At 42.5% G+C, this 17,652-nt stretch overlaps 1 protein-coding gene across 1 annotated transcript in view; it reads right to left on the bottom strand.

Moving 5' to 3' along the window:
• The window catches only part of LOC135108620 (serine/arginine repetitive matrix protein 2-like), a 99,585-nt gene that overhangs the window by 17,270 nt on the left and 64,663 nt on the right, over positions 1–17,652 (bottom strand). The window contains exons 8-15 of the mRNA XM_064019776.1: positions 16,164–16,296; positions 15,537–15,775; positions 12,889–14,700; positions 8,848–9,822; positions 5,943–6,500; positions 3,936–4,127; positions 3,357–3,568; positions 507–635 (exon numbers count right to left, since the gene is read on the bottom strand). Of these exons, the coding sequence (XP_063875846.1) occupies positions 507–635; positions 3,357–3,568; positions 3,936–4,127; positions 5,943–6,500; positions 8,848–9,822; positions 12,889–14,700; positions 15,537–15,775; positions 16,164–16,296 (4,250 nt within the window). The remainder of the gene's footprint in view (positions 1–506; positions 636–3,356; positions 3,569–3,935; positions 4,128–5,942; positions 6,501–8,847; positions 9,823–12,888; positions 14,701–15,536; positions 15,776–16,163; positions 16,297–17,652) is intronic.

Genomic DNA, 17,652 nt, shown 5'->3' with positions numbered 1-17,652 from the left:
AGAAGAAGAAGAAGAAGAAGAAGATGGGGATTGAGGAGATAGAGAAGACTGAATAGGTGACAACTGGAGAGGTATAACATGGAAAAGAGGGAAAGATGTGTGGAAGGAGGAAATGATATAGAACACTAGAGGATTACAACAAGTTTTCTAAAGAGTACATCTAATTATATACAGTGTCACAAAAAAAAAAAAAGGGCAAGGTAAGAGACCAAAGTAAAAGAAAAGGAAAGGAAGACATAAGGACAAAGGAGAGAAGGAGAAAACAAAGGGATAAGCAGAAAAATATATGGAAAACAAGATGAGCAGAAATAAGACAAATGAAGTATAAAAGGAGAAAGAAAAAAAGACAAAAGTAGCAGGATCAGACAAAAGAGAGATAAATGGAAGAGAAAGAGAAGGCAAATGAGAAGTGGAAGGGAAAGAGTGAAAGGAAACAAAAACACAAAGATTTGTGGAAGAAGAGGAGGATAATAAAACAGACCATCAGAAAGGTCACTGCAACAGACCTTATTGGTTCTGGTGCAGGAGTGCAAACAGGAGGTGTTCGAGGATCAGGGGGACGACTGTTGGGGAGCTGTGAGGTCAGAGGGGTGATGCGTGCACTGCTGCAGGGCATGGAGGAGCCAGGACGCCTGCTGGGGGGGAGCAAGGAGGAAGGATGGACATCAATACAAACTCTGCCACTCTCCACTACACCTTCTCATTTTATCCATGGTGAGTTAACTGGTTTCAGGGGTTAGTTAGTTCATACACTGCATTATGGAAATTTGTGTTATGGAGTTTAGTACAGCAATTTTGTTTACCTGAGGATGTGAGAACTTGGCAACATTACCATTGGATTATGCTCTCTCTTGCTGACTGGTCAACACATTCTTGTCTTATTTGAAAACTTGTAGGAAACTGACTTCATACAATTACTGAAACCCTTATCTGTATTTGTAAGATACTGGCCTATTTTATTTGCAACTCTGATCTCTTACTAGTAAATAAGGGTTTGGGTAAGAATGCAAATTCAACAACTGCAAGTTTAGAACACAGAGAAATGTAGACCCATCAATGGCAAGTTACTGTGTTCATATGTTCATAGATGACAATATTACTGTGCTAAATCCATGACACTGAGTATAATTAGTTCTGGTTGGCATTGTCCTTTGAGTGTTATGCCAGCCAGCAGGAGGATGAGGTGCCAGGGTGGTGGCTGAACTCTAGGTCAAAGAGGAAGACTGTTAGTTGTTGGAGGGTGTGGCATTGTCCTGAGGGTGCTCTGCCACAGCCACACACAGGATGAGGTGCTGCTAGTGGAAAGTCCGGTGCTGCTGGGGCTGCTGCAGTTTTTTTTGTTTTCACCAACTGTTGGAGTGTTGTATCCAAGCTTTTATTGGGTGGATGAAATAGTTAACCATAAAGGGAACTGATCAACCAATGTTGTACTTACATCATCTGATGGATCCACTATTTCATAAGAAAAAAATGTTAATCAGCTTATCAGACTAGATATGACATGTTTGCCAAATGAAAACAAAAATAGATTACTTTGGGAAAGGAAGAGAGGAAGATAGTGTTTTTTTGACATCTAATACCATCTCTAAAATGCTTAAATGTTGTATAATATTGAATTTCACTAAGTGGTGGATTTACAAGTTGTGTCATTTTGTTCAGTAAATTGTCACTTGACAAGATGGTTTGGAACAAATTTGTTCACCTATTTGAATAAAACAACAGAAACTTTTGATACTTATTTGCTAAAAAAATTTTCAATCATCTGTCAACTTTCCCTTATTTCTGGAATGGTAGTAGGGCAAATTGCTGAGCTGGATGGCAGTCAGCATAGAGTCGCATAGTCCTGTGCTGATGTCGACCATATTAACAAAAAACAGCACAAGCAGAGAACAAAAATTGTAACAACAATTAACTCAGAAAATATAGTAGCATAGCTTAAAATTTCCAAAATGAATAAAGAATGGAAAACTCCAACCTCTCAAATATAGAACTCCAAGTTCCAGAATCACAACCAATAAGTCAGCCATTGTAAGCTGGATCAGGACAACAACCATGATAAAACATTGGTAAATGAAAATGAACTGAGTAATGGAACCACAATAAGGTCATTATAGTATCAGCAAGGGTTACAAGAGAATGCTTCTCCTCCCATGGAGAAACTGACACTTTTGGCTGCAAGATGAGTGCTAAACCACAAAACTATCTGGCTCTTCACTATGGTAAAATATCATAGTCATGCCAAGAAAGAAAGCTACTCTGTTACCCAATATGAAAGCCACTGTTTGGGTAAAGTACCAAAAGTACTAAATAGTAAGGCCAACACAGAAGACACACAATTCAGTCTTAAGTATCATGTGCTGGACTTGCAGTCACCAATTATACCCTTCTGAAGAAACCAAAGAACTCATATAGTGCAATCCATGCACTTGAACAGAACAAATCTGGGCTTGCCAAGTGATAGGCAACGGTGACACCAGTGAAGCAGCAAGCAGTGATCAGTGTGGAAGGTGAACATAGTTTGAATCCTGCCGCTTATTCTGTTTTATCTTGGCTGTGTAATGCTGAAATCCAAATTTTGTGTTTTGGAAAGTAGCAGTTCAGAAATAAGTGGTTGGAGTGTGTTAAGGTAATCTTAGTCGAGCAGCTTTGTGAGTTGTGCCAAATAATAAACAATTACTGCAATGAATAAGTAATTCACCAATTCACATTATTTACATCATGAAGAAACTGTCATTCATTTCATATCTACACTATTTACTACCAGTGACAATCACTTTGCATTATTCAATCAATAATCTCAAAATAGTAACTATTACAATATGTAAAGAATGCATTATTTTTTAAAAGGAAAATTTGCTACTTTTCATATCAGACTATAAATCACCAATGTACTAATTGTATGTATGAGTGTAATTAGCCTCACAACACTGACAGGATCCTGAAATCAAATTAAGTATCTTTCTCATTTGCTATGGTGAATAATAAAATGAAGAAAACACTGTCTAGCTGCAGTGTAAACAAATATGTGTTTCAGTTATTCTGTATTGGAAATATGTAAAGAAAATCCTCAATCTTTTTACTGCTTAATGAAAAAAAATCAAAATGTAATGACTTATCTTTAAACACTGAAAAAAAAATTGATCTGAAGGATTAAGCCTTAAAAGAGGAGCTTAACCCACTTTGGAAAGAGAATCAGGCACATCAGGTGTGATCTGCATGGGGCTGGTCACACAACCACAAAATAGGCCTGGCAGGGCCTACATTATATGTATTTAGATCCAGCAGATCATCATAAAAAAGCAGGCTTTTATCATTCAACTCTTGCCTGCATCTAAGTCCCCAACACCCACACTTACTTGCTGTCAAGAGGGATGTGTGATTCACTGGCAGTTGTGTCGTCATCTTCGTCATCATCTTCCAGCATGATGGGGATGATGCGTTCCCTCTTAGCCCGCTGCAGCTGTGCCTCTCCTGGCCCTGGTCCTGGACCTGGTCCTGGTCCTGGCCCTGGTCCTGGCTTTGGCCCTGTGACTGGTTCCATTGGCACTGCTTCCACCTTGGCATGCACCTGCACACATGTGACACTGGTGATGATGGTGGTGGTGATGGTGATATAAGATCTTTATTGAGAGAGAGAGAGAGAGAGAGAGAGAGAGAGAGAGAGAGAGAGAGAGAGAGAGAGAGAGAGAGAGAGAGAGAGAGAGAGAGAGAGAGAGAGAGAGAGAGAGAGAGAGAGCTGTGTAAATCAAAATATGAATAAAGAAAAAACTTAGACAAGGATAATATTTTTGACTGAAATAGATGGAAGAGACTGGTCAAGTTTAGTGACCAAGTAAAAGTTAGAAACAAGAACAGAAAGCAGTGGTGATGTCCAGACACTACCTACACTTTTGGTGCTGACTTGTTATCAGATAGAGCAGTAAATCTGCACTCACCTCTGTTCTGAATCCCTTGGTCTTGGGTGGCTCCTTGGTGGATGGTGAGGAGAGTTTGATCTCTGCATAGGAGGCGCGCTTGGCCTCAGGTTGCTGCTGGGCTGGCTTATTGTTGAGCACAATTTCTAGTTTGGTCTGCTTTCGGTCTGTGTCCGGGGTCTCTGGGGTCTTCTGCAGTCCCTCACTTGGCCTCTGCAAGAGTGGTGAGAGTGAGGCACTGGCTACTATGTTGTAACATTAACCTGTGTTTTGAAAAAAACTGAGATGTTGTGTTTGAACCTAAAAAGAAAAAATAATAATAATCTAATGTTTAAGTTGAAATATGAGAGAAATGACCAGAACATTCAAAGTATATGACTCATGAAATGAGCCATAACAATTACTATAGTCCTGGTAGAGTTTAGCTGACTTTGATTGTCCTGTCAATACACATTCCCACACTAATGGTGTGTATGATTGGATGGGTGTGTCATCACATTGTCAGCTATGTTAAGGGAAGGAATCAATCCTGTCTTGTGAAGGTCTCATCCATTTAAGGATTCAGTTTTAATATTAAGTTCTTTTCAATGATCAGGTTTTCTAAACAGTGAGCTGGGACTCAGTCACAAGGGAAGGAAAAGATTAATTCAGGTTTTCATTCAAGATATGAGCTTGTGAAGGACTGGGATCAAATCTAAATATAAATAATTTAAAAAAAGCTGTAAACTGGGACACAACTGCAAGAGACATCAAGAAAGGTTTCTTCTTCCAAAGAAAGCTATCAATGAAATAGTCAAAGTTGGATGTGGGAGAAGACATAAAACTACATGTGCTCTATCTGGCTACACACTCCTGCTCCTAAACAAATGTCATTCACTTGCCAATGGTAATCTACAAAAGCATCAAATGCAACTTGTTTTGTGTTCTGCTCTACATTTTCTAAACCCGCTGTCTACAAAAGCATCAAACGCACTCTCTTGTGCACCATTCTACATCTTCTATGCCTACATGTGCTGCTAAGCTCCTGTGGAAATTACTGAGCTTAGGGAAGTGCTGTCTGCTTTCCATTACATCCCTTCAAGTTTGCCTGGCAAGGTAGAATGAATTGAGGTACTAATAAAGATGTCAGTTGCCATTCCTTGTCTCAGTATTATATAGACAAGCAGACACCTGCAATATGTATGTCTTAAGGGGGTTTTTGGCAAGATGTTCCAGAAAAATTAAACCGTTGTCTTCACAGCACCAGCCACAGCTTGCTTGCCTGTGTTGCTTTAGTCCATCCATTTCATGGGGTTATGGTTCAACAATTCCCTCCTCCAAAAGAGTCTGAGATGACACTTTGGGATTTTCTTTCCCATAGGTTTATTTGTCATGTTGTTCTGTGAACTTAGACTGTCATCATACTGACATTTTATATTTTTTGTAGTTGTTGCTTTTAATCATTACCATCTCCAATAAGTTTGTTGACAGAGATGAATGTATCTGTCTGGATGGAATCTCATAAAGTTATCAACTGATTTAAAAAAAGAGAAAAGATTGATTTTGGTCAAAGGAGCTTTTATTTTATTTATCTTTTGCAACAGGTCCAGAAACTGATGAAGAATAACCAATCCTTACCCTCATGTTGAGGCTGGTGGAGAACTGTCTTGTGATTGTCTTTTACTTATTTCTTTTGACTTTGACTATCTTATTATCTTTTATTAAAAATAAATCCTCAGTCTAGATGAAATGCAGAAATGTCAAGAGTTTTCAAACAAATGCCTAAATTTGTTGACAAGAAAAATTCAATGATATAAGGACTCAGACTCATCAGGCAGCTATTTGTTGGATATTTATCCCCATCATGTACATTTCCCATTCATTTGTCAGATGGCGCTGGTACAATGAAAGAGAAGACTCGGTAATTTTCCCAACACTTCCGCAGGCTAGAGTAGTGATGCAGGCATGGCTCTTGGCTAAGGGTGAGGTGACTACGCAGAGCCGGGGTTGCCTTGCTATGGGGAGGCAGTGCACTGGGGAGCACCTGACCTGTTTGATTATGATGGTGGTGGTGGTGGCCGGCCTGTCTTGGGTGGAGCAAGAGAGGACCTGCTCAGGTGGCACTGGAATGATCTCTTTGCTCCTCTGTGCTTGATTACCAGTCCACTTTGGTACTCTCTCTTCTACTTCCTCCTCTTCATCATCCTCATATTCTTCATCCTCATATTCCTCCTCCTCCTCCTCCTCCTCCTCCTCCTCCTCCTCCTCTTCTTCCTCCTCCTCCTCTTCCTCCTCCTCCTCTTCCTCCTTCTCCTCTTCCCTCTCTGTGTGTATTTGCTTCTTATCCTCTTTCACTGGCTTTTCTACTTTCTTCTCTACTATGTCTTTAACTTGCTTTTCTACTGTCCTTTTCTCCTCCTCCTTTTTCATCACTTTGATCTCCTCCTTCCTATCCTCTTTTATCTTCTCCTCCTCCTCCTCCTTCACTACTGTTTTTGTTTGGTCCTCTATTGGTGCCTTAACCTGCTCCTCCAGTCCCTTGCTCGGCCCTTCCTCAGGCAGACGCTGTGCCAAGGAGTCTCGTAGCATCTTGATTTCTTCCTCCTCCTGGAAATTTAATGTGTTCTCATCTCATCCTATTATTACTACTTTCCCTCTACTTGGCTGTCTCTTTATTCAGCATCATTCTCCTCCTCTTTATATCTGTTCTACCTGTTCTCCTTTTGTTACTCAATTTTTTTGTTCTCTTCCTTCTACTCCTATGTTTTATCTTGTTTCTCCTCCTCTGCTGATTCCTTTTTATGTTCTACAGTCAGCAACACTTGCAATTAGAACTCCTGCTGATGTGAGTCACATTGTACAAACTGGCAACTTGCCTCTTCTTGGTCTGAAAGATCTCCCAGGAGAAAATAACTACATGACAACTTAGGTTATGTTTTTGAAAGTATAGAGTAATGGATTCAGTGTTTGACATATTGACGTAAGAAAAAGTTATCTTTTGTGACCGCTCCTTGCTTTGGCTAACAAAACAGCTGTGTTTGTTCTTAACAAAGTGTTCTGCTAAGGTGTTGTATGATGCTGGAAAAAAAAAAAAAAATATACAAGCCATGATTATAGTGTATGAGTGTTAGAGCTTCACTAGAATGGTGAAATAAATTGGAAAATACACTGCATAGCTATTGGCAGTGAAAAGACTGTAAATGTGTTGGTGAAGAAATGGAGCAATGAGGGACATGAAGATATATCTCACCACAAACATGGTGGTGGGGCATCCCCAAATTTTTTTTTTTTTTTAGTTGTTTTGCTGCAAGCCGAGGATGTATCTTTAACTGTCTTCTGATACCATGTAAGGTGTTGTCAAACATTTTGGGGCTCCCCACCACCATATTTGTGATGGAGCACATCCTCGTGTCCCTCATCACCCCATTTCTTCACCAACACACTCAGTCTTTTCATTGCCAATTGTTATGTGATGTAATTTTTAATTTGTTTCACCATTTTAGTGAAACCCTAACACTTCTACTATGTTATCGTGGCCTGTACATTTTCCAGGCATCATACAACACCTCAGCAGAACACTTTGTTTAAAACAAACACAGGTGTTTTGTTAGCTGAAGCAAGGAGCGGCCACAAAAGATAACTTTCCCTTATGTCAATATGTCAAACACTGAATCTGTTACTTTATGCTTTCAAAAACACATGAGGGGCTAACCTAAGTTACCATGAAATTATTTTCTCTTGGCAGTTTTTTTCAGACTCAGGAGGGGCAAGTTGTCAGTTTGTGCAATGTGATGCTTGTGTTGTAGGGAGTTCTAATCACAAGTGTCACAGACTGTATTCTTAACTTATTAATTTCTCCTATTCTCTCTCTCTCTCTCTCTCTCTCTCTCTCTCTCTCTCTCTCTCTCTCTCTCTCTCTCTCTCTCTCTCTCTCTCTCTCTCTCTCTCTCTCTCTCTCTCTCTCTCTCTCTCTCTTTTCCTTGTTTTACTTTTTTCCTTTCCTTGTGCTATATAGCCTACTTGTAGCAACACCTTAAATCAATCAATCAATCATTCAGTCAATCTTTTCCTTTCCTCCCTCCTCATGTTCCTCTTCACTAGTGTAGTCAGTGAGCAGACACAGAGACACAAGCCATGCAAAACAAACAACACCTGCTCACAACACATACTCTTGGGAAACACTTTTTTCTTCACTCAAGAGACCTGGAGTAAAAAGCTAAAAAAGAATAATAAAGTCTCATCTGAAAACACATTTGAAATATTCTATGATAAGTGTGTGTGTAATATTATTATTCAATATCTATTATTTTTATCAATAAGGATTTTATGTACAGTTATTTTTGAATACATATTTTTCTTCAATGACAAACAATTATAATGTGAGTGCAGAACACAACCTTTAAGAGTTGTTTGTTGGGGTTGATTTCAGAATTGCTGGTCAAAGTTTCTTTTTTGGGACAGACAAAATGAAGTAAGAGGCAGAGGGAAGACTGTATGCATGACCTAGGCTAGTCACTCAGGTCTGCCACAAGCATCAGGTATGAACTGCTTTAAGACTTCATTTAATTTTCCCCAGAATAAATTACAGACTTCTGTAATCATAAAAGATACTCCAACTGATTCACCTAAAGCTCCTCTACTCACTTGCCTCAGAACACTTGTTTGTTGGGTGCACTATATATTGAGATGTGCTCTCTTGTAACCATAGCTGGCACCCTATGACCTTGTTGTCTTGGTGTCATGATTCAGTCTTTCCTAATTTCTGTGTATTGAACACCTGGACAGAATCAACCACAACTTAAACAATATAACTCTGCATTCCAGATTTGGTGATGTAATACATACTAGGTTGCACACAGGCTACATTTGCCACATTATCACCCTATCACGCACTGCAATGATACACTGCCACTCCTCTGTACACACACACACATTAACTAACTAACTAACTAACCTTAGTGATGGCCTGGTCCACTGCTTTGATGGCTGACATCATGCCCTCGATCTCCTGGTTGACACGATCTTTCTTGGGTCGGTCAGCAGGTGGTGGTAGTGCTGCAGGGCTGCTAGGCTGTACAGCTCCCTTTGTTTTGAAACCACGTGGTAATGTGGCAAATTTCTGGTCTTGGGCAGTTTCTCTTGCATCTGATGGGGGAAGACACTTTTCTGGTGACTTATTGGGAGTAGCCTTGGTGGGAGACTTAGCTGGGGAGACTTTAGAAGGTGGTTTAGCCTGTGGCTCTTCACTGATGGTTGCCATGTCTGCCTTGGGGTCCTTAGTGGCAGCTGCAGACACTTTGCGGAGTTTCTCCTGCTTGGCTGCTTCCACTTTCTCCCGCTTCTCTGAAAGGACTTTGAGGAGACGCTCAGCCTCAGACTCTGATTCTGAGGACTCTGAGGACTCTCGGTGACGAAGGATCTGCTTGGGCTCTGGTTTGGGTTTCTCGGGTTTGACTGCTGGTGCCTCCTCCTTCTCCTTGGTTGTTGTTAGTTTGCGTGTTGGCTCAGGAGGCCGGGAAGTCACTTTCTGCTCCTCAGCCTTGCTTGATTTCTCTGTTGTTGGTGCTGCTGCTGGAGGAGTCTTCTTGGTCGCCTCTGGCTTCTCCTTCTTGGCTGGCTCCTCCACTTTCTCTTTCTCTGGCTGAGCCTCTACTTTGGTCTTGTTTGCTGTTGGTGCAGGTGTTTCTTTCACAACCTTAGGTGACTTTTCTCTCTGCTTCTCAGCTTCCTTGGGCAAGTCCTTGACTGGTGAGGGTTTTTCCCTGGCTGGTGACTTTCCTGCAGCTGGCTCCTTGGTGGGGGCTGCTGCTTGGTTGTCCTTGACTGTGGTGGGAGATGAAGGAAGAGTCTCTGCTGTGGACTTCTTGCGTAATGTAATTGTTGGCTTCTCAGCTGGCTTAGCCTCAAAAGCTTTCCTGGCATCAGACACCTGTAAGACATGACATTAATCAGACTCCTGGGCCACAGTGCATAGGGGTGGAATAGGGAAGGGTATGTTGCGAGTCATTTATGGGGCTGTGTTGAGGTTATCACCTTATCACTGTGCATGGCTTGTGTGGTGCAGTGACATGCTAATGGAGAGGGAAACATGTTGGGCTGCAGACATGGACAGGACAGTGGGATGCTATAGGAAGGTATGTTTATGGTAGTGGTACTGTGGGTGTGCTTACAGTGGGATACTGTGGTAAGGTGTGCTTAGAGTGGGGTGCTGTGGGAATGTGTGGGAAGATGTACAGAAGTCCTGTGGGAAGGTGTGCTTACAGTGGGGGTGCTTTGGGAAGATGTACAGGGGTGCTGTGGGAAGGTGTGCTTACAGTGGGGTGCTGTGGGAAGGTGTGCTTACAGTGGGGTGCTGTGGGAAGATGTACAGAGGTGTTGTGAGAATGTGTGCTTAGAAGTGTGGCTCAGCAATGTCACTGGCAAGGGACAGCATACATAAAAATATCCAATCAGAACAGTATCCTAAACTAATGTTCAAGCAAAGCATACTATAAAAAGAGTAAAAAATATCAGTCTATTAATTTCTATATACATGGCTTCGTATAAATGCTTGCCCAATAGTACATGATAAATTGATAACAAGTGACAAGATAATGCATGGGTTTACAGAGATATATACAAACATGTATAGCATAGTACGTATATACACAGAAATATCTTTCCTCAGAAGTCCATTGTGGGTAGCATCACTGTGATAACATTTAACTCCACGCTTTGCACATAATTTTTCAAGACTGGCAATGAAAACATACACAGTAACACACACGCACACACACAGACACACAAACACAAACACACACACACACACACACACACACACACAAATGGTGACACAATATATACAAAAAAGAAAATCTAAATTTTTCTCAAATCAGTTTTTCTCTGCAACCACCACCATAACTACCACTGTACAAATTTATGTTCATTGTTCTTGGTCTTTTCTTATGTATTTCCTTCTGAATTATATAATACTGTGAGAGTAATTTACTTTCATCTTTCAATGTTTTCTGTCTTGGTCTTTATGAATAATGTTTCCCAAGCACCACCACCAGCACAGTGACCAGTGCTGCCGCTCCTCAGGTAAAGACAAACAATAGCCCAGAAGCTTCAAACCACAACAAGTGGGTGAAGCAGTTGAGAAAGCAGTTGTGTGCATGATGTGTGTGTGTGTGTGTGTGTGTGTGTGTGTGTGTGTGTGTGTGTGTGTGTGTGTGTGTGTGTGTGTGTGTGTGTGTGTGTAATTCACTACAGTTTTGAGCAGGATTGATCACCTGTCATCCCTCTTAGAGAGTTAGAGTTCCATGGCTGTGACCTTTCACACAGCACATAACCTAATTATCCTGCCCAAGGAGGATGGTATCTGTTCACTACTCTGTGGAAACCTTTGTCACATAAGTAGGATGTGATCCTTAACCTGTCAAGGGACAGGCAAGGAAGTTATTGCTGGGCTAGTATGCACTGTGTGTGTGTGTTTATGTGTGTGTGTGTGTTTGTTTGCAGAGGTGCCTAGTCAAACAGGGCCAACTACATATTGTATACTACTTTCTAGGTGAAAGGGATCAGAGTTTACTATAAAGTGTAGTACTGTACCATCCAGTCCTCTGCAGTACTGGGAGTCAGTATTTTTTGGAGGTAATGTATCATATACTCAATTTAATTTTGATTCCTAGCTTCAGCTCTTTTCTTTTCCTCTTCATCACCTATTATTTATTATCAACTCCAAATGAAAATGCTATTTCTTGATTTTTTAAATATACACTTAAGTGAATACAGTTCTGGTTTGGTTGGGTTGAATCACGGGGTACTGGAATGTTCAGGAGAAGGAGGGAGAGAAGGAGGGAGCATGGGAAAATTATTTGCTGTTGTATGTAATCATGGAAAATTCTCGAAGGAAATGTAACAAGAAAGAAAATTAAGGAATGAAGAAAGGGCACACCACCACAACAGACACTCACTCCTGCAGAACTGACTGGGAGAGGACAAACCACAGAGGCAGGACACAACACAACAACAACAACAAACAAACACTCACTCCTGAAAGTGCAGGGATGGCATGCAGTAATCTCAAGAACTATCAGAAAATCACCCTTGGAAATGATTTCTATATGGGTAATATCAGTTCATGCAGGTGCTTTATATACCTAATCCTGGCTTATGTATGTCAATATTGCTACAGCTGCTGAAGTGTGTCAACTTGAAAATGTTGTCTTCTCATTACACCAAGATCTCCTTTGTATAGATATGGCACCACTGTACTGAATGATGATAAAAGGAAACAAGAATGAGAGATGAGTTATATTTCCAAACTAGTTTTGGCTTTAAGGTTCCACAGGAGAACTGAGGCAGGTAGCAGCCAATCTCTACATATATATGTTGGTTGATTGTCAGTCTACACACTGTGACAGATGATCACCAACAGTGTGCATACAGAGGTCAACTGGCTACTGCTCTAGTTCTCTTGAAGAAGTTCCAATGTCAAAATAATGAGGAAATAAAAAGCACTTTGGTTACCCTTTCACATCAATCAAAACAGTCCTTTGCTGAGTTTTTATGAGAACATGTTTTTTGGAATAAAGATGTAAACCAGAGACCAAATAAGCTACATCATGTACATTTTGTACACCATCAGAATTGTACTTTGGTGTAAGAGATCCACAGGTATTGTATAACTTGGATTGCATCAGAGTATGGGTTTTGATTTCCCTTTTGCTGGCTTCCCAGTAGCCTTTGTCTCCTCCCACACCTGACACACCCCATCCCTGGACAAGGACAAACAGCCACACTCATGCTCGGCCTAAGTAATTCACAACCAGGAAAAAAATATAACTATGGAAAGACAGTCCACTCTAAAATGATTACCGTGTGACAATAATCTCCGCCTCTCCCCACCACCACCCACCACCCTCCACCTCACCCAAGGCCACACCCATGCTCGGCCTAGCAAACTCACAACCAGCAAGAGAATGCAACTAGGGAAGGTGACAACATGGATTACCTTGAGGGACGGCACCACCTTACTCCTGTGCTCAACACTCGGCTTCACCTCAAACTTCTTGGTCAGATCGGACATGACACTCGCTCCCGTCCGGACAGGCTTCTTGAGCTTGTCTGGTGGAGTTGAGGTGCTGCTTGGCCGGTCATTCTCCCACATGGCCGCCGCTTTGAAAACCTTTGACTGCCGCCTGGCCCCGTCTGGTCTGGCTGGCCGGGGTTTCGCCTCGCCTGATGACTCTGACCCATCACGACTCCTAGCTGGGGTCGTGGGGGCAGACGATGGCTGGCCGCTGCCTTTACTCATCTCAGGCCGTCCTGTTGGCTGGGCTGAATCGGGAGTTTGTGGCTCCTTCACCTCCTCCTTCTCCTTACACTTAATCTTATCAGTCGCTTCCTGTAGAACCTTCTCTGTCTCACTGGCTGGCTGTGGCGCCTTAACTACCCTATTGGCCCCTCTGCTCCCAGCTGCCATGCTCTCCGCTGGCCTGGCCTCACCCTGACCCCTGGGGGCTGTTTGGACTAAGGACTTTGAATCTGTTTTCCTCACCTTAGGAGGCTGACTGGGTGGTGGCGATGGCTTCTTTTGTGGAGATTCTTTGGGAGATGCAGCAGCAGCAGCAGCAGTGGTGGTTGTGGTTGTAGCTGCAGTGGTGCTGGTGGTGGTGATGGTGGTTGTGGTGGTGGTGGAGGTGGGAGGTGGGGCTGCCCCCTTGGGATGCTTTACAGGACTCACTGACTCTCGGGGACTGGAGACCTTGGCAGTCCCTTTAATAACCCGGCCAGACTCCCCTGATCGGGACCGACTTGGGGACTTCTTGACCACCTCCTCCACCTCCATGGGGGACTCTTGCACATCCCCTAACCTGACCTTACTCTCAGCTGACCCCTTGGACTCCTGAGGACTGGGCGACTTGTCCAGTCGTGCTGCTTCCTTGCCGGAGTCTCCTAGCCCAATGCCACTCTCCCCTCTTTCCCCCCTCTCCTCCTGCTCCTCCTCCTCCTCCCCTAAATCTCCCACCTCACCATTTATCACAGACGAGGACATGTAAGCTGACTCAGTGTCATCCCTCCCACTTAGGTCATCCCCAGAAGTGTCCTTTTTCCTGGTGGTCTTCTTTCTCTCCACACTACTGTCCGGGGTGACCACCGTGTCTCTCTTTTTGGCACTCTTCTTCTGCTCTGTCCTGTCTCCCCCCTCACTGGCATCCCTCTCAATCCCAGACTCCCTCTTTTTAACACTCTTCTTTTTCTCTACCTTCTCTCCATCTGTCTTCTCCACCTTCTTCGTGCTCTTCCGCTTCTCCGACCGTTCACTTACGTCATTTGCTTCCCCATCCTCCAGGAGGGACTCGCGCTTCTTCTTCTCTGCATTCTTCTTCTGCTCAGCCTTCTCCTGTTCCTCGACCTCTCCTGCCTCCTTCCGCCTTGAAGTCTTCCTGCGTTCTGCCAAATCCCCTTCTGTACCAGTGGGAGGCCGTCTTGTGCCAATGCTCGCTTCCTCACTACGCTTCTGCTCCTTCCGTCCAACCTTGATTGAAGCATCTGAAGCGTCACGTTTCTTCTTCCGACGCTCCACTGTACCACTCTCATCGGCAGCCTTCCTCTTCCGTTCCTCTTCCTCCTCTTCCTCCTCCTCCTTGCGCTTCTGGATCTTCTGTGCCACTAGGGCCTCTATCTCATTGGTGCTGATGGAGTCGAGGGCGCCAAGGGAGGCTGAGCGGGCAGGAGTGACTGGAGCAGCAGTGTCAGCCGGGGGTGGAGGAGGGAGCTTGAGGTTGGGCGGTGGGCGTCCTGCCTCTGAGTTTGGTGGGGACTGTGTGGAGAGGAAGGATTCATTAACTAGAAGGTGATTGCTATTATATCATGTGGCTGTTGTTATAAGAAGCTGTCATTTTGCATTAACTGGATATTGTTAGAGATATTACATCAACAGTAGGCCAAAGTATTCTGGTGTTTTGTCATTACTACTATGTTAGCTTGGAAATAGTAGTGTCATATATCACCAGTAAGACTATAGTAATGTATCTTGGTGCTGTGAGGACTGATAACTGATATAGGGAAGAATGATATGTAATTAAATTAATAAAGATGAATGAATATGTAAATAAGTAAAGATGAAGGAATGGAATGTCACTGTGGAGTCACTGAGAGAGAGAGAGAGAGAGAGAGAGAGAGAGAGAGAGAGAGAGAGAGAGAGAGAGAGAGAGAGAGAGAGAGAGAGAGAGAGAGAGAGAGAGATTTAAAGATGATGGCTGTCATGTGTTCTGTGATCTAACCTATTAACAACTGAAATACTAAAATGATTGTGATCACAGCAAACCCTGGGCATGCTGTAGTCATAGCTGCCCCAGTGTATTTCCCAGCTGTCCTATGAGGTAGTCGCCTGTTGTTCTATAAAAGCCTATCAGGCACTCATGTTAGATGCATTTCTTATTTTTCTAGCTAGTCTTTTTTTATGTAAATAGGCACTTGGTATAAAAAACAAGGCCAACTGAAGCACCGGTGCCATTCCTTAAAGAGTGTAGTCAAAAGGGTTGTGTATACATCATCTGTATATTGAGTGATCATCTGTGCAGCATACTATTAAGGGCAATACAGCAGTAGTGTCAGGGAGATGTGAGAGGAGTCAGTCACCCTAAGCACACTAACTCTGGCGCTGTTGTCATCCTCCTCGGGCTGGATCAGCATATGTTCTGAGTTGATGTGCTTTGGAGCAAGGGACAGCAGCAGGTCAAGGCGCACAGGGGTCTGGTTGGCCAGTGCCTCAGCCACTACCAGGCAAGGCTCCTCAAAGCCCTCGTTCACCCACCAGTGGTTGCAGATCTCCTCAACTGTGGCTCGCTTGCTGGCTGAGACTGTCAGCATGTGTCTGATGAGTTCAGATGCACCTGTGGGACAAAGAGGTGGTGAGGGCAAGGCTAATGAATAATAAAGGCTTATATTAACAGCACTAGCAACTAATAAGAACATAAGAACATGTGAAAATAAGGGAAGCTGCAAGGATTCATGAGGCCTACATGTGGCAGCCCCTTCATATATGATGCCAGATTAGCCACCTCTAATCCCATGGAATTCAATACTATTGAAGTGAACTCCAGAATCTGGCAGTATTTGAAGCTTTTCTTTCATGAAGCACTAGCAGTAGAAATGATTACTTATATCTATTTACCTAAATATCTCCTGCTTCTAAGAACATTCCTAAAAGAGGATGATCACACTCTTTTATCTTATTACTCTTCAGGATCCAATTTATTGATGAGTTTTGTAATAACTCACGTGAGGGTTTCTTAGGCTCATAGTAGTCCCCTTGAGTGATCTGCTTCACCAATCGTTTAAAGTTTGAGCCGTCAAAGGGCATGGCTCCATAGACCAGTGTGTAGAGCAGCACACCCAGCGACCAGCAGTCCACCTGACGCCACACAAAGATTGGGCAGGTGAAGAAAAGACAGAATAAATATGGAAATGTAGACAGGATCATATGTTTACACCTCAGCACTTGCATACTAACACACACACACACACACACACACACACACACACATCACAAACAGCAGCAGAACATGTGTTACAAAGAACAGGAAAATTGTTAAAAGTAGAGGGAATGAGGGGAATATGGATAAAAAGAGACATGAGCAAAGAAGACAGAAGTAAACTGAGAGTTGAGAGTATAGGCCCAGTCAAAAAATGAGGAGAGAACACAGGAACAAGTGAGGAGATTCATTTGGAAAGTTGTGGACATGAAAGTGAGGAAATGATGGCACAAAGATGCCATAGAAGATCATCAAAAAGAAGCTTAAAAATGATTTATACAAATATATATGGTTTGGTGTCAAGCCTATTGGAACTGAAAGACTACCTAAAGAACAATAAACCAGACGTGGTATGTTTAACGGAAACCAAACTAAAAGAGGAAATAACGATGAAATTTGCAAAGGAAGGTTATAGCACATGGAGAGGAGACAAAAGGAAAAGGGAGGGGGAGTGATGATATTGGTAAAAGATATTGTTGTTGAGGAAGTGGAATATGGTGATGGAATGGCAGGAACTTTGAATGTTGTGATTAAGATCAAAGGAAGTGAACAAAAGGAAAGTTACCGTGATGTACATACCACCAAAAACCAATGCATGGGAGACCAATAGATATAAAACTATGCAACTAGAAACAGGAAATAGCATAGAGGAAATGATAAGGAAAAGTAACAAAGTGCTCTTAGTATGCGACTTCAACACTAAAGGAATTAACTGGGAAGAGATGGAAGTGAAAGAAAATGTCGGGTCATGGAGTGAAGAACTTATGCGTACCATGATGGTGAATACAATGAGACAGCGGGTTAACGAACCTACAAGATGCAGAGGAGAAGAAGAATCATCACAGTTGGACTTAATGTTTATGAAAACCCCAGAAAGTAGACCAAGTATACATTATCTGAGTCCAATAGGAAGAAGTGATAATGTGACAACTGAAATAGTACTACAGGAGGAAACAGTGTTGCACAGGAATGAACAATTTAGAAATGGGAGATAGAACTATGCTAAGGCAAATTTTGCAGAGCTTAAGAAATTTTGTGGAAAAATGAACAGGAAAGAGCTATTTGAAGATAAAGTAGTGCAAGAAAAGTGAGATATTTTTTAGCAAATTTAGAGAGGGGATGCAACAGTTTGTACCAAGTTATAAAGTGAAAATTGGGAAGCATGAATATTATAATGCCAGGTGTGTAGAAGCAAAAAAGAAAAAGGACAGGGCATCATGAAGGAAAATGATGAG

This window comes from Scylla paramamosain, chromosome 17, assembly GCF_035594125.1.
Source record: "Scylla paramamosain isolate STU-SP2022 chromosome 17, ASM3559412v1, whole genome shotgun sequence".
In the NCBI taxonomy this organism is placed as follows: domain Eukaryota; kingdom Metazoa; phylum Arthropoda; class Malacostraca; order Decapoda; family Portunidae; genus Scylla; species Scylla paramamosain.
Note: the sequence above shows the minus strand (reverse complement) of the source record. Positions and strands in the feature narration are given on the sequence as shown.